Source organism: Hakea prostrata, chromosome 9 (genome assembly GCF_041222555.1).
Source record: "Hakea prostrata isolate BN-2017 chromosome 9, UWA_Hpros_2, whole genome shotgun sequence".
Classification (NCBI taxonomy): Eukaryota; Viridiplantae; Streptophyta; class Magnoliopsida; order Proteales; family Proteaceae; genus Hakea; species Hakea prostrata.
Window position 1 is genome coordinate 5,658 of NC_142608.1, and position 26,924 is coordinate 32,581.

Here is a 26,924-nt window from a genome sequence, read left to right on the forward strand (position 1 = left end):
CCGGTTCGGATTTTTGTCGCTGGTTCAGCAAATGTGTGCCGAACCAGGCAATGGGCACACTTTTTCCTTGTGTCAGAGAAGCTCCAATTGCGGGGCACACTGGGTTCCTAGCACAGAAGCGAATCTTTACAAAAATGCGGGGCACACTGGGTTCGTTGACGGTACTTAGGGTTATCGATGTAATTTCATCGATAACCCTAAAGCTTTATCTGTGATTCTCCAACGTCTCTCTGCACTCTCATCTCTCTGCAATCGAAGTTGCAATGGTCATCTCTTGCCCTAGTTCTACCTCTCGGATCTGTCTCATCTCCCTCATCTCTCACAACTCTCCCAAGACTAGCATCATTCTCTCTCGTCTCTCTCATCTCTCCCAACTCTCTCAATCTCTCGACTCCGAAACCAGTGTCTCCAACCAACCGATCGTGTTTGGAAGCATCTCTGCAGCCTCTCTCTGTTTGGAAGCATCTGTGCAACCGATCGTGGGGAAGTGTCTCTGCAACCGATTAAACACAAGTGTTTGGATCCCTGTCTCTGCAACTGTCTCATCTCTGCAACTCTCTCATCTCTGCAAGCCGAAGCCCTCTTGTGTCACTCGGATCCCTGTCTCTGCAAGCCGAAGCCGTCTGCAACCCACTTCTTCATCTTCGTTCAATGTGAGTGGCACAGAATGGTGTTTGCCCTATCTCTGCATCTGTTCATAGTTTTTTTTTTTTTTTGCACATAGTTGTTCTGAACCACAAAACCAGATTCTTTCTTATTTTTCTGTTCCTTTTCCTTTCTTGAATGCAAGCTATTGCTGCACTTTTTTATTTTTTAAATGCATCATATTTATTTTCTCCATAAAACGTAGGTAGCAGCAGCAGATTTTCTCCTTTTCTTTCTATTCTCTTCCTCTCTATTTTTCTGCAATAGAAAATTTTGAAAAGGTAAATAGATAGATGATTGAAATTTTGTACAGCTTCATACCTGGTTGAAAGTATTAGATACAATGATTATGTTTTTTTGATCTCCATGATAATTTCATCTGCTGATTTATTCAGAACATCGCTGGTTGGATTGTTATCTAAGTATTTGTACATGCTTATGTTAAGCTTCCTTCTGATTCTCTGTTATGGCAGCAAGATAGGCTCTGGTCTCCCGGACTTGCTCATATGCCTTAATGATAATTTTTGGTATACTCCAATTTTCCATGTGTTTTCTTATGCTTCTGAAAGTAATTTCTTCTGAATTCTGAATATTTATAGAGTCCATAGATAAACATTTAGATGAAAAGTGAAATAGATTTGCCATAAGGGAAAATGTTACTGGTAACTATCAACACAAATCAGCCTTCAAAACCATGCCTTGATACCCCTTGGGAAATGCACACAAATGAGGTCAGTGCAACTTGGGTGATAGTTAGTAACCCTTTACAGATTATATCTTGCATTACAATGATCCTGCTATTTCATTTTCTATTAGTCATTGATCCTTCCACGCATGGTACTAGAGTCTCTCTCTATCTATTTGTGAATAGATAGATAATCAAAATCTTGTGATAGGAGTAGTTGTATTATGTGGTGTATTTTTTTTTCCTTATTGGTTCATTTGCAGTGTAGTAGTTTGTGATGTTGTTATGGACTTTTAACTGATATTATGACTGTTCTTATGTAATTTTTTTAAATGTTAGAATCATTGTCAGCACCTTTACTAGTTGTTAAGTAGTATAACATATCATCATTATTTGTATGAATTAGTAATTTCAAAAATGGCAACATCAAACACTCAAACTGCCACTTGGAGCCAACAAAATACACAGATTTTTATTGAGATAATGGTTGAGGAGGTTAAGGCAGGAAATAGAACAACATCCACATTCAACAAGGTAGGGTGGAAAAATATTTTGGAGAAATTTCGAAGTAGATCAAACATCAATTATGAAATGAAGCAGCTGACAAACAAATTCAACAAGTTAAGGCAGCAGTATGCTAGTTTCAAGAAATTGATGGAAACATCAGGATTTGGGTGGAATCCTGTCTCCAAAACTGCCACTGCTGAGGATGAGTCATTATGGGAAATGCACATCAAGGTAATTTCGGCTATGGTACCACTGTTTATATTATTTTATTAAAATTCGTACATTTTATGGTATTAATGTTTCTTTTTTTTATAATAAAATATGAACTGTATGCTTATGTACAATGACTTGCAATGTTTATGACAGGACAATTCAGGCTGGGCTAAGTTTAGGAAGCATGGCCTAACTGAGTGAGAAGACTTGTGTAAAATTTTTGGAGGTACTTATGCTACCGGTGAGGAAGCGATGACTCCTGACACTGCACTGCAGCCTTCAGTGGACTTGAGCATGGATAATGATGAGTTTGTGGGTGTTGATAGCTCAGATGAAGATAACATGAATATGTTTTCTAATGTCAATCCTCAGATGTCATCTTCCCATCAGCTTCAAACACCCAGTGGACCGGTCCCTCCAACTGAAAGACATGACAAGACTCCAAATGCAAAGAGAAGGAAGAGAAAGAGCTCAGGCCTAGGATTAAGCAATTCTATTGCAGTTCAGACCTTCTTAGATATGTGTTCGGCAAAGCGGGACAAGTACCTAGCTCAGACTACAGCAACGTCCGCTGTTAGTAATGACTTCAGCATTGCTAGGACCTTTGATGTTCTGATGTCAATGAATTTGGATCTCGACACATTAGGCGATGCAATCTTGCATGTTAAGTCGGATCCAACTTTCAGAGAAATGATAATATGTGCCCCCCCTGAAGTCAGACATCTTACACTAAAGCGGTTGCTTCAGCCTACCCAGCCACCCCGTGATCCTACTCAAAGTTGAATCGTTTGTGTTTGCTCCTTTTCTTTTTATATCTGCTTTTTGAGGATAATATTGACCTAGTGTGTATTATGTTTGGATATATATATTTCTAGAACTCTTTTGGTGTGTTTTTTTCGTTTTTAGTTATGGATTGTATGGATGATAAGTATTTTGAAATATGGTATGGCTCTTCCTACTTTGAATTTGCAGTGTAAGCACCTATGTATGAAATGAACATGCATATTTAGTTATTTTTAATGTCTTTTATATTTATCTTTTTAAATATTTTTATTAAAAAAATGTACCCATTTTGGCACAGAAGTTGTACATACCATACAAGATTTTGTGCCAAGATGGGCCAAAGAAACTTGCCCATCTGTAGGTTACCATACAAGATTATGGCAATGATTCTGTGCCAAATTTGCCCACTTCAGCACAAAAGCATAAAAAATGGATTCTGTGCTGAAGTGGGAATTTTGGCACAAAATGGTTACCATACAACCCCTTAGTGTACAAGCTCTTGAGCTCAACTCTAATATGGTCGAGCCTAATGTTTGACCAAACCCGAACTGACCATAATATTTCAGTTCAACAAGTTTGACCATAACATAAGCCCCCCAGTCTCTTATGCTCAAAAATTTAAATGTTCAGCATGTGAAACTATTCTATTTTTTGGTCGAACCATGAATCTAATTCGTTTCTCATTGAAACTTCTTCAAGAAGGCAGCTAAAAATGCGCAACAGCTTGATTGACATAATGGTTGCTGCATGTCTGCACGCCTTTTGATGACCATTGTGATCGTGCCATGTGGCCTCGATGTTACCCATAAAACGGCTAACTTAAATGAGATTCATTTTTTATTTTGCCACGTGGCAAAATCTTTACCTTCTCCTTTCTGATCATTTTGAACCGTTGATGAAAAGCTCCTATATACCTCTATTAGGATTTTTCCAGAATCTCTAAGGTCTTGAGTTCTAGACCTTTAGATTTCTTTTCATTTCTGTCCTTCCGATTAGGATCGTCAAGGAGTATAAAACCTCTTGTTTTTACTTCGTCTTCTTCACCTCTGTCTATTACTGTGTTTTCAAGCTTTTACCTTCTAGCTTTTTCTCCCTTCCTTACCTTTTAAACTGTCACATCCTCCCAGCCGGTACCCTAACTGGCATACCCGAGAGTGTGATCCACAGCCTCGAAGATCAGGTATCGAGTAATCAACCTCCCACATAAACAAACATAATCATGAACAATAATAATCGATGTGCAACAGATAAACCAAAGATCCAAATAAGGAAAGAATGAATCATATATAAATCAAAGTACTAAATATAATCAGAGTGTCTAAATCAAATAAGTAAAGTGAGGCGAAATCCCACTCTACAACCAGCGGAAATGTAGTTCTAAAAGAGAAGAAACAGAATGAAATCTAATCCCAATAGCAGGTACAATAGGTAACTAAATTGTTCTCAATCTTATAGACAATATCCCTATAAGTATAAATCTCATAAATGGCACAAGGGCGCTTCCACTCTATGGTCGGACTAAGCATCGTACGGAGCATAACCACTCGCGGAATCTTCAGTGTAATTGTCGTAACCGCAATCACTTTCCTGGAGATATGCCTCTTCTCCTTGCGCTTCTTCATACGAGCAGTCATGATACTCAGAACCTGTAGAATAATCTAACAAAACATTGTACAAAAGGAATGAGTTTCAAAGAAACTCAGTAAGGCAATTAAATCCATAATAACATAAATGGCAGGATTACAAAACAAACATAAATGCAATATGGTATGAGACAAACAATGAATGTATGAATCTAACTTTATGTATGCTGGTCTCTATTGGCAGACATGCTTTAAGTCATAGCACCGTACTTCTTTAGGAAAGTCTCATTCACTCATCATCAGTTGGTAATGGGTCCTTCATCCCTCAGGATATTCCATGGCTGGGGGTATAGGTCACCACTCTCTCACATCACCATTGGTCTAAGTACCGGCGCATGTCAGGGTTAAAGCCTAGCCAAATGCAAGTCTTCTACTCAGTTACATCAAGTCAGATCCAGATACGTCCATTCCTCGCCCCTGGAGATCCTTTCCGGTATCCTTCACACTAGAGTCCCCATAGTCCCTGACTACGAACTCATTAACCCTATTGGTTATCCACATATGGTAAACGGGAATCTCTCACGTCCTCTCATGGGTTGGTTTCCGGTCTTAAGCGCCCGTGAGCCCAAGTCTAACCATATGCAACCCTATCGATAAATGGTCCCCACAATGTGATTCTTGTCCTCTCACGGGTTGGTTACCGGTCTTGAGCGCCCATGAATCCCCATTGCTATCACGGGTCGTTCGGTCTCAATACCCCTCCGATTAGGGTCTGACATAACGGGACATCCTAGCCAAACACTACTAGACAGTCCTAAATATGTCATCCAACAGTTTAGGAAGGTGTCCAAAGGGCATCTCCGGAAACATCCCATAATATTCCCGTAGTAGTCCTAGGATAGATGTGTCAAAAGGAACACCTCTCCTTTCCAAACCATACTTAAGCATACACAAGCATCAATCCATAACATCACATATATGGTAACTTCATATATGGAAAGAAATCAATAATTACATTCAACTTGTATAAAACTGGTAAGTAAATCAAACATCAGTCTATTTAATATAAACAAGTAATGCTACTGATATCAAGACAGTACAACAGTAGTATAACATTGTAAGAATCTATTTAAGGAGATAAACTAACAAGATTCAAATATAGAAACTAAGATATACAATTTATGTTGTTAAGGAAGTAACCATCCTTACCTTTTATAACTTGCAAAGGAATCTTAAGAAATCAAGTAAGATCTTGACAAACTTGAGAAGAGGGTCCTAGATAAGTGTATACAACATATTAGGAAAGATCCCTAAAAGAAAAGATATCAAAACATCCAAAACAGACCAAATCTGGAGTTGCTATACTCATTGGTCGATTGGATTGGTCTACTGTTTCAGTCGACCAATGGAGACAGTGGCCTACAAAATCAGAGTTTTAAGAATAAAGAACCGAATTTGGTGGTTCAAAAGGGTACTAAACAAGGGGTAAACTACATTGGTAGTATCCTAACATATAGAGGACCTCAAAACACTAATCGAATCAAGTTTTCAAGTTACAAATTAGGAAACAAAAAGTTACCATAATTAGATCAATCATGGTTCTTGAAGAATTCAAGATACAAATCATAGACAAGAACAATAGGAGAATGAATCATTGATTTTGATAAAGATATCATGGAAGGCATACTTAGATCTTCAAGAAAATAGATCTAAGAACATGAATCTAAATAAGGAAACAAAACTTACCATAGATGTATCAGTCATGATTTTTGAAGAAAGCATGGTATGATAGAGGAGAAACAACCAGAGATTGATAGATCATGGATTATGTAAAGAAAACACAACGATTGACTATTAATATGATCAATATAATAGATCTAAGAACATCAGAATTTAAATCAAAGACAAACGAAGACAAGATCATGATTTAGATCATGATTCCTTCAAAAGCTTGCAATGATCATGATTACGGACATTGCTTTAGCCTTTAATCCTTAGGAAGATCATGAGAGATAAGTTAAGAGATGTTTGCAACAGAGAATGCAGCATCTCCTCTTCTGTCTCAACTCAAAAAGGAAAGAAAACAAGGATGAAGAAGAAGAAGAGAGTGTAAACATACCTTTTTGTATAAGAACACAAGTTTTGACGAAGATCCGTCAAGATAAACACCAAGAGTGCAAGGGAGATGACTTGCAGAGGTCTTTGGTTCGTTCCAAAGAGTTTGGAGGCAGAAAATACAAAGTAGACTCGAGATTGGACTTAAATAGAGCAAGCAAGACCTAATTACCAAAGACAGAACCCATTGGTCAAGTGGATTGGTCGACTGGTCCAGTCGACCAATGAGTCGACCAATTAGTTCAGCAAGTTCAAAACAGGGAATTGAAGGCTCAGAACAAATCCAAACATAAAGGGGTTTTGCACACACACCAAGTGACTTACCTAATAGGTAGAAATGCCTTCAAACCATGATAGAGAACACTCCAAGTCCATCAACTAATCCGATCTTCATCAAGATTCAGTTTCCATAAATAGCACATTGTCATCAACACTCATGGATTGAAAGCCAGACACCAAGTCCTCCACTGGGATGGCGCAAAGCTGACTTCTTGCTTTACTTCGGGTTGTCGGACCTACAAACAACAGGGTTTCTGGGGCTGGGTTTCACATAAACTGTTGCCAAGGTCGCGGCTTTCAACAATTTCCTCCTTCAACTTGGTTCTGAGTTTTGTTCGTGGTTCACAGAGGCTGTTAGCAGAACTTTATTAGAATATAGAAACTGAATATTGAAATTGAATGAAATGATAAGATACAGCAGGGGTATATATAGGATTACAATATATGATTTTCATCACACGATCTCTATATGACACGTGTTAGTCCTATTATCCCCCCTCAAACTAGGCCGCAGAACAAGACCTAGTTTGAAAAGTATACCCTCAAACTCCTTCCTAGGAAGAGCTTTGGTAAATATATCAGCCAACTGGTGATTTGTAGAAACATGGCGTGTAGTAAGATGACCCAGCACCACCTTCTCCCGAACAAAGTGATAATCCAATTCCACATGCTTCGTACGACCATGAAATATAGGATTAATTGACATGTGCAAAGCACTAAGATTGTCACAAAAAAGAACAGTGGGCTGCGGTTGAGGAATACCAATATCACGTAACAAAAAAGTCAACCAAGTAAGCTCTGCAGTAGTGGAAGCCATGGCACGATATTCGGCTTCTGTACTAGAGCGGGAAACTGTGGGTTGCTTTTTGGCACTCCAGAAGATGCAATTGGCTCCTAAAAAAGTACAAAAGCTACTAGTAGAACGTCGAGTCAAGGGACACCCTGCCCAATCCGCATCGGAAAAACCATTAAGCTGAAAAGTACTCTCCCGATGAATGCGAAGCCCATAATCCAAAGTGCCACTAATATATCGCAAAATACGTTTGACAACCACAAAGTCAGCCAGAGTGGGAGAATGCATGGATTGGCAAACTGTGTTGACAGCAAAAGATATATCGGGACGAGTCATAGTCAAATACTGTAAACCCCCAACAATGCTTCGAAAGAAAGTCACATCAGGGTATGGAGAAGAATTAGTCATTTTAGAAGAATGTGGTAACATAGGAGTGGGCATAGGTTTAACCCCATCCATTTGAGCTCGTCAAAGTAAATCAGAGGCATATTTTGATTGTGAAAGATGCAAGCCATAAGATGTAGAAACGATCTCAATACCAAGAAAATAGTGAAGGGAACCCAAATCCTTCATGGCAAAAGTCTTGGTCAAAGTAGAGATAAAAGTGGTAAGAAACGCTGGATCGTTTCCTGTAAGGACGATGTCATCAACGTAGAGCAACAACAAAAGTATCCGACCATCAGCCCGATAAACAAAGAGGGAGCTATCAAGCAAGCTACAAGCAAACCCAAACTCCAATAAAAATCCACTAAATCTATCAAACCAGGCCCTTGGTGCTTGTCGTAAACCATAAAGAGATCTATGAAGATGGCATACATCAATAGGGCGATTCATAGGGCGAGATGAATCAACAAACCCAGGTGGTTGATGCATAAAAACCAGAGTTTTAAGAAGCCCTGTAAAAAAACATTCTTAACGTCCAATTACCGAATCTCCCAATGCATCATAGTAGCAATACTAAGAACCAAACGTATAGACCCAGGTTTAATTACTGGGCTAAAGGTCTCGAAAAAATCAATACCTTCCTCTTGAGTAAACCCACGAGCAACCAATCGGGCTTTTAGCCTCTCGAGAGTACCATCTGATTTTAACTTGGATTTAAAAATCCATTTACAACTCACAACATTCATTTCCGGAGTCCTTGGTACCAAAGACCATGTATTATTAACAGCAAGCGCATTCATTTCTTCTTGCATAGCTGTGTGCCAACCAGGATGAGCCAAAGCAGCCTTAATTGTGGATTTTTATTTGCAGCAGCCACTGCTGGCTGCTGCCGACGGTCGTGATTACGCCATGTAATCAAAATAATATCTAACGGTCAAGAATTACATTACTATTTTCATTTTTACATTTTAAGTATTTAAAATTTACAAATTTACAAAATCATACCCCTAGACTTCAAATCCTAAATCGTCCCATTTCCCAAACCCTGTGCTCCTCCGCTCCAGCTCCACTTCCTCCTAATCCTCCGGCCATCGTTGTTCCACCACCACTACCACCAACGGGATGTTGGAGAGACCCAGAGATGATAACGTGTGAAGTTGAAGATTCGAAAAAACAAACAATAAGGAATTGAAGCAGTGAGATTTCAGTCAAATCGATGGGAACAGAACATAAATTGTCTTAAAAAAGAAGAAGAGAAACTGGGGTAGCACAGTTGTAACCACCCAGAATTTGAATTACAGAGGGTATAGGACCACTAATATTCTATGGGGACCCCATAGAACCAATGATGTTCTAGAAACGAAGACAAAGCATTGAAAGTCAAATAGATCTAAAGCTATCTTCATCTACCCTTCTTGTTTTCTGGCTCTATTGTCCTCATAACCTACAATTTTCATCCGAAATAAGGGGGAAGAAAGCATGTTTTCTTTTTTTTGTTTTAATTTTCTGTAAATGAGGAACTGGAAGAGAACAGCTGAAATTTTATACCAACGCATCTCAAGATCTGTGATACGAGAACCAGTACTTCTATAAAGCAACACAGGTAACATTCAGAGGCAAAAACACGGTTTGCTCCTGCTCCAAAGTGGAATCAATAGTTTCATCAAGCGACCCACCCTACCTTCTTCTATTTGATCTCCCAAGCCTTGACAATATATTTTCCCTTGCAATATGGGTGGCGGTGGCGGTGGCGGAGGAACAATGATGATGGCGGACGATTAAGGGAAGGTGAGGTGGAGCAGAGGACCACTTAGGGTTTGGGAAATTAGGCGATTTAGAATTTGAAGTCGGGCAAAGGATGGGTATGGTTTTGTAAATTAACAAACTTCAAATCCTTAAAATATAAAAATAAAAATAATATTTACAAATAAAACCACACTATGTGATTCTTAACCATTCGATCTTAATTTGAACATGTGGCTGGATCATGACCGTCGGCAGCAGCCAGCAGTGGCTGCTGCAAATAAAAATCCACCTTCCCTTAATTGTCCGAGGTTCCATAGGAATACTAGTTACAGCAAGGGCATAACGGGGATTTGGTTTCCTAACACCAATTTTAGCACGAGTAACCATGGCATGAGTAGAGCAGAACTCGGGTCAAGATCAGTATTCATATTTGTAGAAACATTCAAAAAATCCAAAGAAGTAGCTCCACAAAGCCCATTTCCATTTGTAACACTATTAAAGCCCACATTATTAGAAACAAGCACAACATTTTGTGAAGTATCACTACAAAGCCCATTTCCATTTAAAAACTGCCCAGTTTCATTCATATGCTGTGAAGACAAGCCGACTTGACAAAATGTATGATTTAAACAATCAGATCTGGAAACAGAACCAGGAACCTCTTCAATTGTAGTAGCATCAGAATGTGCATTAGCCATGGAACCACCATTAGAACCTCTCAAATCAGTCCCTTCATTATCAGAGCTTGCAGGTACAGATATACAATGATTGTGAGTAGGATCAGAATTAAACCAAGAAGATAATTTTGAATCATATACAGGTAATGATAAATTCTGAGAAACAGAAGTAGAGTTTGAAATAGAATAACTTGTCCAACCCTCAAAAGAAGAACAGGGAAGGAAAGACTCAGAAGAAGCATTAACTTGAGAAGAACAAAAAGGAAACACACTCTCATCAAAGACTACATCACGAGAAATATTAACTCTGCCAGTGGAAACATGTAGACAATGATAACCTTTATGACGGTCACTATAGCCCATAAAAACACAAGCCAAAGACCGAGGATCAAACTTATGTGAGACATAACCCCGAAGACAAGGAAAACAGGCTGAGCCAAAAACTTTAAAAGAAGAATAATGAGGCTGTTGGCCAAAAAGAATATGCAAGGGATTGTCCATGTTTAACACCTTTGAAGGTAGGCGATTGATGAGAAAGACTGAAGTAAGGAAAGCTTCTACCTAGTATTTTAAAGGACCAGAAGCATGAAATAATAAAGCTAGACCTAACTCAACCACATGTCTATGCTTCCTTTCAACAATACTATTCTGAGCTGGAGTTTTAGGACATGAAACATGATGAATAATACCCTGGACAACAAGATGATCCTGGAAAGCTTTGAGAGAAAACTCTCCTCTTCCATCACTTTGAAAAACTTTAATTTTGGAAGTAAACTGCCTCTCAACCAAAGCTTGAAATTTCAAAAAGACACTAAAAAATTCAGATTTCTTATGTAACAGATAAAGCCAAGAAAATCTGGATTAATCATCAACAAACAGAGCATAATATCTATAACGTTGCACACTAGATACGGGAGCCTTTCCCCATAGATCACAGTGTATCTTGTCCAAAGGTGCCAATGTCTTAGTAAAAGAACTAACATAAGGTAAATGAGAGCTCTTACTAAACTGACAACTATTACAAATAGTCCTCTTATTACAATTCATTGTTATTAATCCATGAGTCTTCAAAAAAGTAGTAATCCTAGAGTATGGATGTCCCAACCTTTGATGCCACACATCTTCAGAAGCAGTTACAAACCTAGAAGAAAACAACGCCATACCAGAAGTAGTTTTAACAGAGTCAATAGCAGAAGCAATAGGAGCAGAGGCATCAACACAAAAATTAACAGATGCAACAGCAGAAGCATGACCAACAGGAGCAGAATCATCACAAAAATCTTCTGTGGTTGAATTTCCTTAACAAGAAAACCAGAATCAGTAAATTCAATCGAACAACCAAGATCTCTGGTGAGTTTAGAGACAGAGATCAAGTTCTTTGTAATGTCAGGGACAACCAACACATCTTTAAGAGGCAAATTTGTACTACCAAGATTTAAAGAACCAGTACCACAATGTGTAATCGGCAACCTCTCACCATTTCCTACCATAAGTGAACAAGAATTTGGAAGAGACATAACAGAAGAAAGCTTACCCGGAGTATTTGTAACATGATCAGTAGCTCCAGAGTCTGGAAACCACCCCTGATCTTGAGATGAAGTCAGTCTTATTGCTGCTAAAGCTTGAGGAACATCTTCGGATTGATAGGAGTGATCCATCGACCCCAACACTTGAGAGCACCATGACCAAGTTTCTGACAAATTTGACAACGAATAACAGATTTTGTAGAATTCAAGAGACGTTCCTGATTTTCTTTTCCAGGAAAAACAGTCGAATGATGCTTGCTTGCAGACTGCATAGTAGGAGCAAACCCTCGGTTTTGAGATGTGAACAGACGACCACGACCCTGACCATGGCCCTGAAAAGATCGTCCACCTCTATATGGTTTCGCAGAAGCAAGAAAAGCCAGATTTGGAGTAGGAGACTGATGAAAATTTTCTCTGCTTCGCAGATCATGACTCTATAGAAGCGGGAGCAGATCAGTATACGTTGGAACCGGTGGCTTGAGCATGGTGGTTGCAAACGCCTCATACGCCGGACCTAAATTTGTCAAAAGAAGGAACACCTTGCGTTGATCTTCAACTGGTTTTCCAATTATTGCTAATTTATCACAGATGGTTTTAAACTGAATGAGAAAATCATTCAAAGAAACAGAGTCTTTCTTCTTGAGAAAGTACAATCGGGATAACAATTCAAATTCGCGAGCCTTAGAACATTGAGAAAATGCATCAGACAACAATTTCCATAAATCGAACGACGACTGGGCTCCAACAGCAAGAGCAAGAATATTCTCAGAAAGAGTTCCAGTGATCCATGCTTTAACAAGACGAGCCGTCTTTAACCATGAAAGATAACAAGGATTAGGCACAACTTCACCTGCGTAATTTTGGATAACCGCCTCAGGTGCTGAACACTGCCCGATAAGAAATCCATCTAGATCTTGACTTTCGATGAGGGATAAGATCTGAGTGTGCCATAACAAGTAATTATCAGCGGTTAATCGAAGAGTGACAAAGTTTGTCACATTTAGGTTGCTCGAATAAGGGTAAGAAGAGGAAGCCATTAGCGCAGAAATGGTGTTTGTTGAAGAAATCGACACCAGAAAGTGAGATCTCCTTCAGCCTATAGCAGGAAACACAGACTGAAAACAAAGATCTGAACGCAGAGAGCAAGTCTGAAGAACAGAGATCAAGACCTTAACTGCAAACGAAACCAAAATGCTTCGTCTAGTAGATCAGTTGCTGCCTTCAACAGAAACACAAAAAGCAAGAATCGAAAACTAGAAATTGAGAAGTAACCAGAAAGGCCTGCAATCGTCTTCATCACTGGAACTTTCCCAAAAACAAACTGAACAAAACAAGAAAGAAGGTTCAAGAAAGAAAGTTTAGGAAAAAGGTAATTTCGTATAGGAGAAGTCAATCGTTGGAAAGCCTGATACCATATTAGAATATAGAAACTGAGTATTGAAATTGAATGAAATGATAAGATACAAAAGGGGTACATATAGGATTACAATATATGATTTTCATCACACGGTCTCTATATGACACGTGTTAGTCCTATTAGACTTCATTTTCTTTTTAAGCATAACCCTCTTCCGTTAATCAGTACATCTTCTGAACTTTGTCTTCCTTTCTACTTATATTTTTTTTATGGTGAAGTGTTTTTAGTATTGTGTCTCTTGTCCATTCCATATACTTTTATCTATTATTTTCTTCATTGTTGTTCCTGTCATTCTATGGTTGGGAGAAAAACCGTAGCTAGGAGACCTCGTACTCATCCTCTTGTTATAAGTACCTCAGATTCTTCTTCTGACGATTTGTCTAAAATGGGAAATTCTGACCCTGATGTTAGTGATCCATCAGTTTCTGGTCAATCTTCTAGTGATCGAACACTGTCTGATCATGGACATAGTGGTCAATCATACTCTGACCAAATAAGTGGTCGATCAGGTTTTTGTCAAGATAGTGGTCGAGCAGAGGATGACCTAGTCAGTCAGAACCCTTTCCACTCTATTAGAGATCCTTGTGGAAGTTTGTGTGAGGAACCTGAAGTTCAATCTTGTCCTCCTTCTATCCCCACCACTAGCTCGGGTCTTAGTGCTATACCATCTGAGCATATAGGAGGAACTCGCAACTCTACACCATAGTTACTGCCTTAACCGCAATCTGACTCTTGACTTGGTGATGACCATCAGTCCATCTAAGTACACCAAACACATAATCTTTAGCATAACCAAGTCTCTTGGTCTTGAGGTTTAGCTTGAAAGTCTTCTCTTGTCCCATTGAATCAAATGTTAGGACATTAGGCTCCACTGTAACGGAAACACCCGAAGGAGGAGTAATCTTGGCCTTGTATGTACCTGGAGACCCGACATTCTTCAATGTTCTAGTCAGAGTCATGTGGCTGACAAGGTTTGGAACTGCTATGGAAGGATAGTTGAAGTCCATGAGCCTGAGAGCGGGCTCGGGGCATTTGTGAACTTCTCTTGTCTTGGTGAAGAGTCTAATTTGGGTTTCGTTGTAACCAATGGCACATAGGAAGTTCAAGTGGTCGATGGCTGTCAGGTCATAGACCAAACCAAGATCCATGGCATGGTTCGGTCGAACATGTCCAGCTCTGTAACTGAATGGAGTTGCTTTCGTGTTTGACGAATTTAACATAGGCTCCATCACATTATCTTGTGTTCCAGCTGCATTGGAAATGATCATATAATCACCAAATTAAATCCGGAAAAAGAAGAATGCATAATTATTGGATGGTGAGGAAATATGGAGGAGAGCGAAGCTCTGGGGAATTTGGGGGTGCCTAGGGAATCTGTCTTCTTGCGGTTGAAGCCTCCTGAAGTGCTTGTCAATGGTGTTGGTTCCACTATAGGTGGGAAAATTTCTTATGCAGGAGTCGTGGGGACCTTGGTGCTACTTGAGATTAATTCCCTCCCTTCTCCTATACAGGCGAGAAAGTTTCGTAGCATTGTAATCCCTCAACAGGAATACGAATTACAACGAAATCAATTCCTGTTTTCTTTGATTGGACGGGCAAATTTTCACATCACAACCATGGATGAATTGTGAGAGATTGCTAGGGGCGCTTGGAAATTGTCTAAGGGGGTGATCTTGCATTCCTTGGGGAAAGGGTTTATCATCTTTCACTTTCATAGTGAGGCAGATATGACTGAGGTGTTGCGTAGAGGATTCTGGAATGTGGGTAAGCAATACATTCGTTTTCAGCAATGGCAGCCGGATTTTTAATATCCATTCTCCTCAACCTGCAGGTAAGTTGGTCTGGGTTCGTTTCCGTTATTTACCTCTTGAGTATTGGCATGAGAAAGTGCTTCTTTCGATTGCAAAGTATGTGGGTCGCCCTGTTTCTCTTGATAGACGTACTCGTCAAGGATTTGTTGGTCACTATGCTAGAGTTTTGATCGAGTTGGAGGTTGATATTGTTTGTGCGGATGAGGTTCAGATTGAGCGTCTTGAACCAGGGACTGTTTGAGTTTTTAGTTTTCTTCAGAAGGTGCAGCCTTCAAGCGTTCGGAAGAAATTCCTCGTGGATGGGATTCCTAATGTAGGTGTGCGAATGCGACTCTTAGTTCACTTCAACAACCCATCTGTGTGTCTTTAGGGGAGGCAGGTTTGGAGGATTCGGTTGATTCAATTTCTAATTTGAATTCAAAACTCAAATCCAATAGAGTGGTTCCTTCTGAGGTGGTAGTTGAGTCGGGTAAGAGTTCCTCCCTTGATTTTTCTCTCTCTCTCTTGGAACTGATCCTTTTCAAATTCAAAAGATTTTGAACAAGGAATTGAATTTGAAGTTGGTTACAAGTCCTTCAAGTAACGTGAACTGCTTTGTTGGAACAAGTGGGGCCCAACAAAATTTGAATGGAGTTAATGATCAATTGGTTGAGCATCTAGTGGGACCATGTGGGGCCCAACAAAATTCAGTTGGAGATAATGATCAGCTGGCCAAACAATTTTTGGAATTGAATTTGAATTTGGATACAACTCCTTCAAGTAGCGTGGACTGCTCTGCTGGAACAAGTGGGGCCCAACAAAATTTGAATGGAGATCTTGATCAGTTGGTTGAGCATCAAGTGGGACCATGTGGGGCCTAACAAATTTCGGTTGGAGATAATAATTTGTTGGCCAAGAAAAACTTGGAATTGAATTCAAAATTGGTTACAACCCTTTCTAGTAGCGTGGATTGCTCTGCTGGAATAATTGGAACCAACAAAATTTAAATGGAGATAATGATCAGTTGGTTGAGCATCACATGGGACCATGTGGGGCCCAACAAAATTCGGATGGAATTAATGATCTGTTGGTCCAGCAAAATTTGGTTTGGCATCAAGTCGGATTGTGTGGGGCCCAACAAAATTCTAATGGTTGGAAGGCTCCTCGTTGGTCATTCACTCCAATATGGATGAGCAGCAGCTTTTGGAAGTAGTTCTTCCTTCAAGCTCTCTTCTTGATCAAGTGGAGGGTGGCTCTCTTTGTCGAAAGCCTAGTCGCCCAAGGAAAAATAAGAAGGTTAGAGCAAACTGATGTTAATATACCCTGGATAGCATTGATAAGGAGAGAACTTGATTTAGAGGTTGTTGTCATTCTTGTTTCAGATTTTGATTCATTATCTATGATTATGTGAGTTGGATCCAGTGAGGTTGGGTGTATTTAGGGGAAACTGATGTTGCGGGTTTGAGGGATGGCACTTTGATAGTATGTTTGGTATTTTTCTTTTTGCTTTTTAATACTAATGACCCTTTTAGCGGAAAAAAAAGGAGCGAGTTTTAAGACTAGAAAGGCTTAATTAATTACCAATGGTCATGATGGCAGATCTGATGGCATATGGACTCCAATTGGGGTAGAGTTTCTTGAGGAGGGCACTAACACCGGCTAGGTGAGGACAAGCTGTCACATCCACCTAGCCGGTACCCTATCTGGCATACCCGGGATGTGATCCACAGCCTCGAAGATCCATAGTTCAGAGACCACATCAGCCACATCGACAATAACACAATTATGAACAATCAATATTAAGCTACAATCAATAAAATAGAATTCAGGAATAAGATATCATGGATAATCAAAGTGCGGAAATAAATATCAAATCAGATAATTAAGAAGGCAGTGGGCGGAATCCACTCCTTCACCATGCAGAAGTGAGGTCAAATCTAGTTAAGTACAAGTCTCAAGTTATGAAGATAAGTTAAAGTTATTACAATTCTTCTAAGTTTAACTGTCACAAAAAGAAGGGGTAACTACTCATAAGTCTCCTCCAAAATGGATATGTCCTCTTCAAAGGTGAGGACCATGGAGATCCAACAAGACTGCTCCCATACAACTCCAGGGCTAACCCTGGTACGCCGGGTGATCTTCTTCGGTATGGTCACCGAAGTCTTCAATGTAGCTAGCCTCCGGATAGTAGTATGAGGTATCCGGGTCCGCCTCAGGGAGGGTGCCATCAGAGTAATCACCTGAAGAATAGCCTAACAAAATATTGCAACAGAAAAGGAATGAGTTCAAAAGAACTCAGCAAGGAAGTTATTCCATCACACATAAACCACAAGATAATCATAACATGATGCAGATGATATGAAGCATATAATGCAATATGATTTTATTCTAAGTATGCTGGTCATCTATGGTAAACATGTTTTAAGTCATAGCACAATACTTCTTTAGGTAGTCTCAGTCACTCATCACCGGGGGAAATTGGGTCCTGCATCCCTCTTGGACAAATCCATGGTTGGGGGTTTCGGTCACCACTCTCTCACATTACCGTTTGGTCTAAGTATTGGCGCATGTCAAGGTATAGCCTAGCCCAATGCAAGTCATCTACTTTATCATATCATGTCAGTTCCAGATACGTCCATTCCTCCCCTCTCGGGATCCTTTCCGGTATCCTTCACACTAGAGTCATGGATATTACTCACCGGACTCATCAACCCTATTGGTCATCCACAAATGGTAAATGGGAAGCTCTCACGTCCCTCTCACGGATCATTTCACCGGTCTTGAGTGCCCGTGAGCCCAAGTCTAGCCATTTGCAACCCTACCAATACATGGCCCCTTTCGGGTAACCGTAATGCAATTTATGTCCTCTCACGGAGTGGGTACCGGTCTTGAGCGCGCACAATCCACACTACTACCACGGGTTGTTCGGTCTCAATGCCCTTCCGAATCGGGTCTGATATGATAGGGACATCATAGCCATACATCTAGACAAGTCCTATGTATGTCATTCAATAACCCAGGAAGCGTCGATGGACACCTTCGGAGAACATCCCATACTATTCCCTCCGATGTCCAAGGACAGAAGCACCAGTAGGGTACCCCTCAATCCCAAGTTATACTTAAGCAATCACATGCTCAAGTTCATCATATCAGTTCACAAGATACAACATCGTAATAAACATTCAATTCATGACATTTACATAAGTCATCATATATTGAAATTGATAAACATGATAAGACATTGAAATAATATAATGTAAACACAAAGCTACTGTTGAAAGACATATGTAGCAAGTCTAACATGATAGGAATATGAAATAGAAACTACATTTACTAAGTTAGGGATACCAAGTCAAAATTCCATATCTTAGGTAATTATATCGATAACTATCCTTACCTTGAATTGGAGAAGAGAATGGTCCAAGATCACAAGCAAGTGGCCCAAATAGCCTTAAAGTCCTAAACAAGCATATATGAAAGGTTAGAGAAGAGTTCAGAATAATTGGAGATCAAACGAATCAGAACTAGGCAAAAGTTGCTGATAGCAACTCTATTGGTCGATACATCTGGTCGATAATATCGACCAATAGTATCAACCAAATCAATTCCAGGACAGCCAGCTGGCTTTTTGGATTCTTGCCCAGATTTGGTCTTCCGTGTCTCGGATTGACACGAAACTTGGAGGATAGTCTAAGCACAACATGGGGACACTAATTATCAAGAAACTTTCATAATCCAATGGTCCATTTGGAAATCCCCAAATCGACATATTAAGGTTGAGAGTTGTAGGTCATGGCATTGGCTACATCTCAATGCAAATTAGGGGAAAACATGGGGGATTAGGTAGGGAATCATTTAGAAGTAACATGGAACACATATGCAAGGTATAGATTAGGTTACTCATGAGCTTCATCTCAGTTTTGGTAAATAAAGCAAGTTGGTAAGCAATAAATCATGGAAATGTGTAGTTAATGATCATGAGGTGAATCAATCATAGTCATATCGCTGAAAACATCATTGTATGGGGTTTAGAAGGTTCATGGCAAGGTGTATGCAAGGTTGCAGCACCTTGGCCATGGTCCCAACAGTAAAATAGAGAAAAGATGAGTGAGAAAGTGATTAGGGAGAGAGAGAGTCATACCTTTAAAGTGGAACAAGAAAGTAGGAAGGCTCTCCCACGTTCCCAGATGTTAAAAACGCGAGAATAGGGCTCCAGTCTCGAGGAATAAATAATTAGAAAAGAATATTCCAAGAATCTTTAAATTTGGGTTCAGCAAACTTGTTGGTCGATACATTTGGTCGATAGTATCGATCAATAGTATCGACCAAAACAGTTTCTGCAGAATTTCACAGAATAGTTCAACAACTTTAGGTGCGGACTTGGAGGGCTATACAAGGTCAATTTGCATGAGGTTTTCTCTTACAGTTCACTCAGGAGGTCTAGTTTTAGGGAGTACCTTCGGATTTTGCACCGGAGTCCGTTTGATCTCAACTGTCTCACTCTTCATCAGTGCGCAGATTCTAACCTAACGCTGGTAATGTACTCAAGGAAGGAGCAGCATCATCAATGTCCATAAACTGGAGTTCCGACATTACGTCATCAACCAGTAGGGCCCACAAGTCCCTCCTACCACCACTTCGGGTCTTCTGACCTACAAACACAACAATGACTGGGTCGCGTCAAGGTTAGGTAAAAGCTGGATTTTAAACAAGCCATGGATGTGTCAGATATAATGTTGAAGGAAACTTGATTATTATTGCCAACCTCATCCGAGGGAGATGCTTTTGGGCTCCAAGAGGCAATGATGTTATCCCCTGGTCCAATGATATCAGGTTTAAGAATCTCAGGGACTAGGAGGTTGGGTCCTTGGGAGGAGTATGAAGCCATCAAAGGTGCTGGCTTTGTCCCAAGATTTGTTGTGACAGGTGATATGTAAGCCATTGGTGTTTTTGTTGAGTTGATGTACTTATATACTTTAAGACTTTCCTTGAACGACAGATTTGATGTTGGGAGCACGGGCGTGGCTCTCGTCATACACTACTTTTATGTCTTTTGTAGTCAATATCATTCCCACTGCTCCTGCCGAGAGTGCAGTCATCCCCATTTGATAATAGCGAACCCCAACATAGACCAAGCACACCACTATCTTACCCTTTACAAGGTTTGGGGCCAAAGATGTTTTTATGCAGTACAAGGCTGACTCTGCCGAAGATGTATTCATTCTTGCGGCCTCCCAGGTCACCATAGGGTAAAACTTGCCACTGAAGAGTGTTGGGGAACTTGGGGAGAGACTTTGCCCTTTCACTTGCTTCTTGTTGCCGAGTTTCACGAAGGATAGGAAGGTGCGGTCAATGGTACTTGCACCCACCGTAAACAACCAGGGTGCAGTGTTGGAGACGGTGCTAGGTGTCGGACCATCGTTTCCGGCTGAGGTTACCACGAGGATACCATTCCTAACTGCGTGGTAAGAATTGATGGCAAGTCCGTTCTCAAAGTAGTTTTGTTTTTTTCCTCCACCAAAGGAGCAGGAGAGAATGTCAACGCCATCGTGGATGGCAGCATCAAAACCAGCGATAACGTCAGCATCATAGCACCCACCGCCATTGGTGACCTTCCCGCACACCTTATAGGCAGCTACGCGTGCCTTTGGGGCTCCTCCCTTGGATGTGCTGTTGCCAAATCCTAAGACACTAACATTCTCGACAAAATTTCCTCCGGTTGTTGATAAGGTGTGGGTTCCATGACCTTCCTCATCGCGTGTGTTATTGGAGGGGAAAATATAGCCCCAAAAGGTGTTCAAGTATGCTTTGTTGAATGCCTTGGCACCAATTAGCTTCCTGTATAATCCATTTGCCAACAAGTTGTTAGGGTTAGGGTTTAAGCACGAGGTTATTTAAAGCATTACACCTTGAGTATCTAGATTGGAATACCTAGACCGCTGCTTCCAGCTAGTATTTATAGAATTATATTGAGTTCTATTGGTAATTGGACTCTCCCACTAAGGCCCATTACACCGTTAGATCCTAACTAATCTAATGGCCCATATTAGAACATAAGTTGGGTAACTCAAATACCTCAACAATAAGTTGGGTATAACTTGAGTATCTCAACATAAGTTGAGTATGACTCAAATACCTCAACAATCTCCTCCTATGTTCTACATATGGCTCTAGCATTAGTCCCAGAAATGTAATGTTCAAACTCAATACAGAATCATTCATAACTTTCCAAAATTGAATACTTTAAACCATAATCATTTGTTTTAGAATAAATCTAAACAAAATAGAACCAAATTAAGGTTTTACATAAACTATTTAATTTGTATGGACAATTAATAGTTCCTTCTAGCCTTGAACGATTTTACTCATCAAGTAAATCATCCTCGTTGAGCTCCAGATTAAGATGCTCTCCTCCATTTTCGTCATTTCCTGTAAATTATCAATGAATTTCATAAGAAAATGAATCCAATCATTTAGACTATATATATATATACAATTATCTAGTTCTACTAAAAAATTTAGTACATTTCCACATGATGACTGAAAAAATATTTGCATTCTCATCAAGTTTCTATGCAAGAACAAGATCTAAATGGTTTCTTTTACAAAGAACCATACCATGTTTCTATTTGGAATGTTATAATCATCTTGTCCAACATAGTTGTTGATTGTATCATTAAAATTGGAATGACAAATCTTTCTATGGAAGATATCATCAGATGGAATGATATATAGATAACAATAACATCATTGAAACATATTAACAATTTTCATATTTCTTGTTTGGAATAATAAGGTAATCAAACTTCATATAAAGGTTGCTACATCATCAATGTGGAATGACTTCACTAGGCTTTATACTCCACAATCTTACCAAATTATCTGAAATATGTACATTGTCATGAATGCTAACAATGGCTAGATCATATTTGAAACAATTCAAAATAACATAGAATCTTGGATTAAGACCTACCTATATGGTCTTTAACCCCATTTCCCCCACAGTTTTGAATGTTCAATCTTTGTCTAATCCCTTTGTAAGAGCATCTGCCATGTTCTTCTTTGATCTTACCAATTAAAGAGATCACTTCTTGTTCAATAAGATAATTCAGCACGGCCTGTCTTAACCTAATTTGTCTCCTCTTACTATTATAAAGTGACTTATTAGCTATCATTGTCGTTGCTTGATTATCACAGAACAAACTCAAAGAGGTTACCTTCAAGTTAACCAATAGAATATCCAGGATCAAATCTCTTATCCACTCTGCCTCATCCCCTGATGAGGTTAGAGCATAGAATTCTGATTCCATAGAGCTTAGAGCAATGAAAGTATGTCTCTTAGATTTCCACACAACAGCTGCTCCACCTAGTGTAAAATATAACCACTAGTGGATTTGTTGTTTCCTATATCTGAGCACCATGATGCATCAGAATATCCTTCCAAAATTGGAGGATGTCCAGTATAGCAAAGGTTATAGTTTGTAGTACCCTTGAGATATCTCATTAACCTTTTGAGAGCAGTCCAGTGCTCTATACTAGGATTACATATGAAGTGACTCAACATGCCTACTGTATAGGGTATGTCTGGCCTAAGTGCAACTCATTGCATACATGAGACTACCAATCAATTTAGAATATTCTGACTAATTCAGAGCTTTACCATTATTCAGTACAAGCTTTTTGTTATAATCATATGATGTCTCTACCGGTTTGCATCCACTGTATCCCCATTTAGAAAGTAGTTTTTCGATATAACTGGATTGGCTAAGGGTAATTCCTTACTTTCATACCAAGAATGGTGTCTACAACACCAAGATGCGTCATGTCAAATTCTTTAGCTAAGGTTTCTTTGATGTCACTCACTATAGAATGATCAGAACCAAGCATCAGCATGTCATCTACATACAAGCAAATAATTACAACCTTATTCGATATAGACTTATAGTAAAGGCATTTCTCAGAGTTACTAGTTTGAAACCCAAAGCTCTTTACTGTTTTGTCAAATTTTTGATACCATAATTTAGGTGCTTGTTTAAGACCATATAAAGATTTGTTTTGTTTACAAACTTTATGTTCGAGACCTTTCATGACATACCCGTCAGGTTGGTTCATGTAGACTTCTTTAGTTAGGTCTTCATTGAGAAAGGCTGTTTTTACATCCATTTTATGCACAACATAGTACTCAATAGATGCCAAAGCAAGAAGAATTCTAATCGTGGCTAAATGGCAGACCGGTAAGTAGATATCAAAGTAATCCACCCCACTGACTTGAGTATAGCCCTTAGCTACTAAACGTGCTTTATACCGAGCTACAGAACCATCAAGATTTAGTTTCTTCTTCAATACCCATTTACAACCTACACACTTGGCACCTTTAGGTAAATCAACTAAGGTCCATGTGTTAATTTTTTTTGTAAAGAGTGTATCTCATCATCAGTTGCCTCTGTCCATAGCAAAGAATCCCTAGATCTCATTGCTTCCTTATAGGTAGATGGATCGTTCTCTAAATGGTAGGTTACATAGTCCTCACCAAAATCTTTGGGTACTCTATCTCTTTTAGAAGTACGCCTAAGTTTTGATTCAATGATCAAACTGGGATTAGTGTCAAAAGTAATTGGTTCAGTTTCCATAATCAATTCCACAACCATTTATGTTAGACCTAGTAAGGTCATGCCTTGATCTCGAAGTAACTTATCTTCAAAGAACACTGCATCCCTAGATTCTATCACCACATTGGTTGATAGATCCAAGAACTGGTCTGCAGCACTATCTTCTGCACAGCCTAGGTATATACAAATGTTTGTTCTATGTCCCACTTTTGGTCTTTTTGGGTCTTGTATCCTTACATAAACAATATAACCCCAGATCTTTAAGAGGTCAATTCTATAAGGATGTTTATGCCATAGTTCATATGGAGTCTCAATCAATTTTGAGTGTGGTAACCTATTTAGAATGTGATTTGCAGTTAGTGCTGCTTCTCCTCAATAACAGGAAGGCATGCAGCCAGTCAACAACATGGAGTTCAACATTTCTGTTAATGTCCTGTTTTTATGTTCAGCTATGCCATTTGATTGGGGTGAGTAAAGTGCAGTAGTTTCAAAAATTATACCCTTAGAGGCACAAATTTTTTTGAACTTTGTCAAAGAATATTCACCTCCTCTATCACTTCTAAGTCGTTTAATTTTCAAATTTAACTGATTTTCAACTCTACTCTTAAAAATTTTGAATTTTTCAAATGCTTCATCTTTTGATTTAATAGATAAATATGACAATATCTAGAGAAATCGTCTATAAAAGTAATTAAATACTTCCGTCCTCCTCGAGTTGTGAAATTCTTAAAATCACAAATATCAGAATGTATTAATTCTAAAAGTTGTGTGCTTCTAGAAACCTGACGAAAAGGTTTTCTAGTAATCTTTGTTTGAAAACACACTTCACATCTGTTAAAGCCTTTAGATGTATCTAATGGTATATTATGAATTTTTGAAAAATTGACCATTTTCCTATAGTTCACGTGTCCCAATCTACAATGCAATGTATTAGAATCAATTAAGCTTGAACTAGTATGGTTTATGGTCTCATTTCCAAAACTTAGTTTATATATACCATTAATTAGATAAGCACGTCCAAAGTAGTGAGAGTTAACAGTTAAAGTTACACTACCACTATGAAAAGAAATACACATGCTAGCACTGCATAAAAGGCTAAGTGAAATTAAATTCTTTTCTAAATTAGGAACTATTTAACATCTTTTAAAGTTAGTCTCTTACCTGAAGATAGAATCAAATTTGCAGTTCCTCTCTGGGTTACCATGGCTTATGCTCCATTTGCAACTGTTACAGTCTTTGAAACCTCGATGCTGTCAGTCAGCAAGTTCTTATTGTGGCAAACATGACATGTAGCTCCTGATCCAGCCACCAATCTGAAGAAGTACTGGGCTTTACCTCTTTTGCACCCACCATGGCTACAAAGTGTCTAGGCTCAGTGTTGTCAATCATCATGTTGACTTCTTTCTTTTTAGTATGTCCATCACTCCTATTTGGTAGTCTACAGTCAACTGCATAGTGTCCCCATTTTTCATAGTTGTGGAACTTGCCCTTCTTTTTGTTTAAGATAGTCTTTTTGGCCTCCAACTTATTGGGTTCACTTTTGTGTAGCTTGGTTTTCTTAGAATTATACTTGGAATGAGTGACCATATTCGCAGAAAATTTTTGTCTATTCACCATCTCCAAGTTGTTTCTAAGTCTGTTCTCATCTTCGATTCGTATGAACCATTTGAGATCATCCAGCCCCACCTGTACCTTTTTCCTGTACATCTCAGTCTTAAATGAGTGCCAGGTCGATGGTAACTTATAAATAATTGCCGCAACAAGAAATTGATCACAAACATTTATTTTTTCTATGACTAGTTTGGATCTTAGGTTTTCAAGATCTGTAACTTGAGGGAGTATTTCTTTGTCTTCAATGAATTTGAAGTCCATGAATTTGTCCACTAGATGAGTTTTGGACAATTCTTCCTCCTTATATTAAGCATCCAGGTTGTCCCATATTTCTTTAGCACTTTCAAACCTGCTATAGGTTTCTGCAAGTCTATTTGACAAGACATTCAACAAATAGTCTCTGTAGAAATCCTCATCTCTTTTCCATTATGATTCATTGATTTTCTCAACAGTATCTTCAAAAGAGGTTTGTACCGTATAAAACACATTCAGAAACTTTAATTCAAATTGTGTCTTTCTTTTCCAGGAATTAAACTCAGATCCAGTAAAGGTCTATAGTTTGACCATGTCAATTGGAACAACATCCATTATAATCCTGGATATAAAACAATAGAGCAAAATACAAAAATGTTGTTGATATGGTAACTAATGAGGGTATCTTAGTAGCCAATACCAATGGTTAACCATATATTCTACTTTTATAAAGTCTTCCTGCAACAAAAGGGTACTTATATGACTGAATACACATAAAATGAGTCAAGTGGGAAAACGTTAACGTTCACGTAAAACGTCACTTTCCTCGTTAAATTACTTTCAAGATGTCCGATCATCAATGAAAAATAATCGATTCTGTTTAAAAATTAATAAACAACAGCAATCATAATTGACATTGTCAAAATAAAGTTCAGTTCTCAAAAATTGAATCAATAAAGTCGTTTTTATCTTTTCTTAAAAAAAAGACTCTTTAAACATAAAGTTGCTTTATGTCCAATTCAAAAACCGAGTCCCAAAAAGGAATTGTCAGTTTAACTCTTTCTCAAAAGATAGCCTGATTCTCGTTAAACGAGTAAAACCCAAAAGTATGGGTATTGTCAGAATTTGCTTTTGTTTCTCAGAAACCGAGTCACTTAAAAACTCGGTAAAGTAATCATTACTTCACGTTTAGATCATATATTAAATCAAAAAATAATTCTCAAAGAATGAGACAAATGAAATATCAATGGTTCCACATAAATTTCATTCGTTCGAATCTAACAGATTACTAAACAGAAATCTTAATCTTCAAAAAGAAATCACTAATGATAGAGGAAGCCACTTGTGCGAAAGAGTTAACTCACTCTAAATTGCAAATAACTTCGAGTCGAGTAGCGTTCAATCACCTTTTTTGAACAAGAACTTCTCAAGAAAAGCTAATGCTTTAAGATTGTTAGAGTTAGGGTTTAAGCACGAGGTTGCTTAAAGCATTACACCCTGAGTATCTAGATTGAAATACCCCAGACGCTGCTTCCAGCTAGTATTTATAGAATAATACTGAGTTCTATTGGTAATTGGACTCTCCCAC

At 38.8% G+C, this 26,924-nt stretch overlaps 1 protein-coding gene and 1 pseudogene across 1 annotated transcript; one reads left to right on the forward strand and one right to left on the reverse strand.

Moving 5' to 3' along the window:
• Positions 1-1,747: 1,747 nt before the first annotated feature.
• On the forward strand, positions 1,748-2,251 carry LOC149003841 (L10-interacting MYB domain-containing protein-like). The gene is made up of 2 exons (XM_089168448.1): positions 1,748-2,068; positions 2,204-2,251. The coding sequence occupies exons 1-2, from the start codon at positions 1,748-1,750 to the stop codon at positions 2,249-2,251; spliced, it is 369 nt and encodes a 122-aa protein (XP_089024574.1).
• An 11,797-nt stretch (positions 2,252-14,048) lies between these two features.
• On the reverse strand, positions 14,049-25,459 carry LOC149003842 (subtilisin-like protease SBT5.3; annotated as a pseudogene).
• Positions 25,460-26,924: the final 1,465 nt, after the last annotated feature.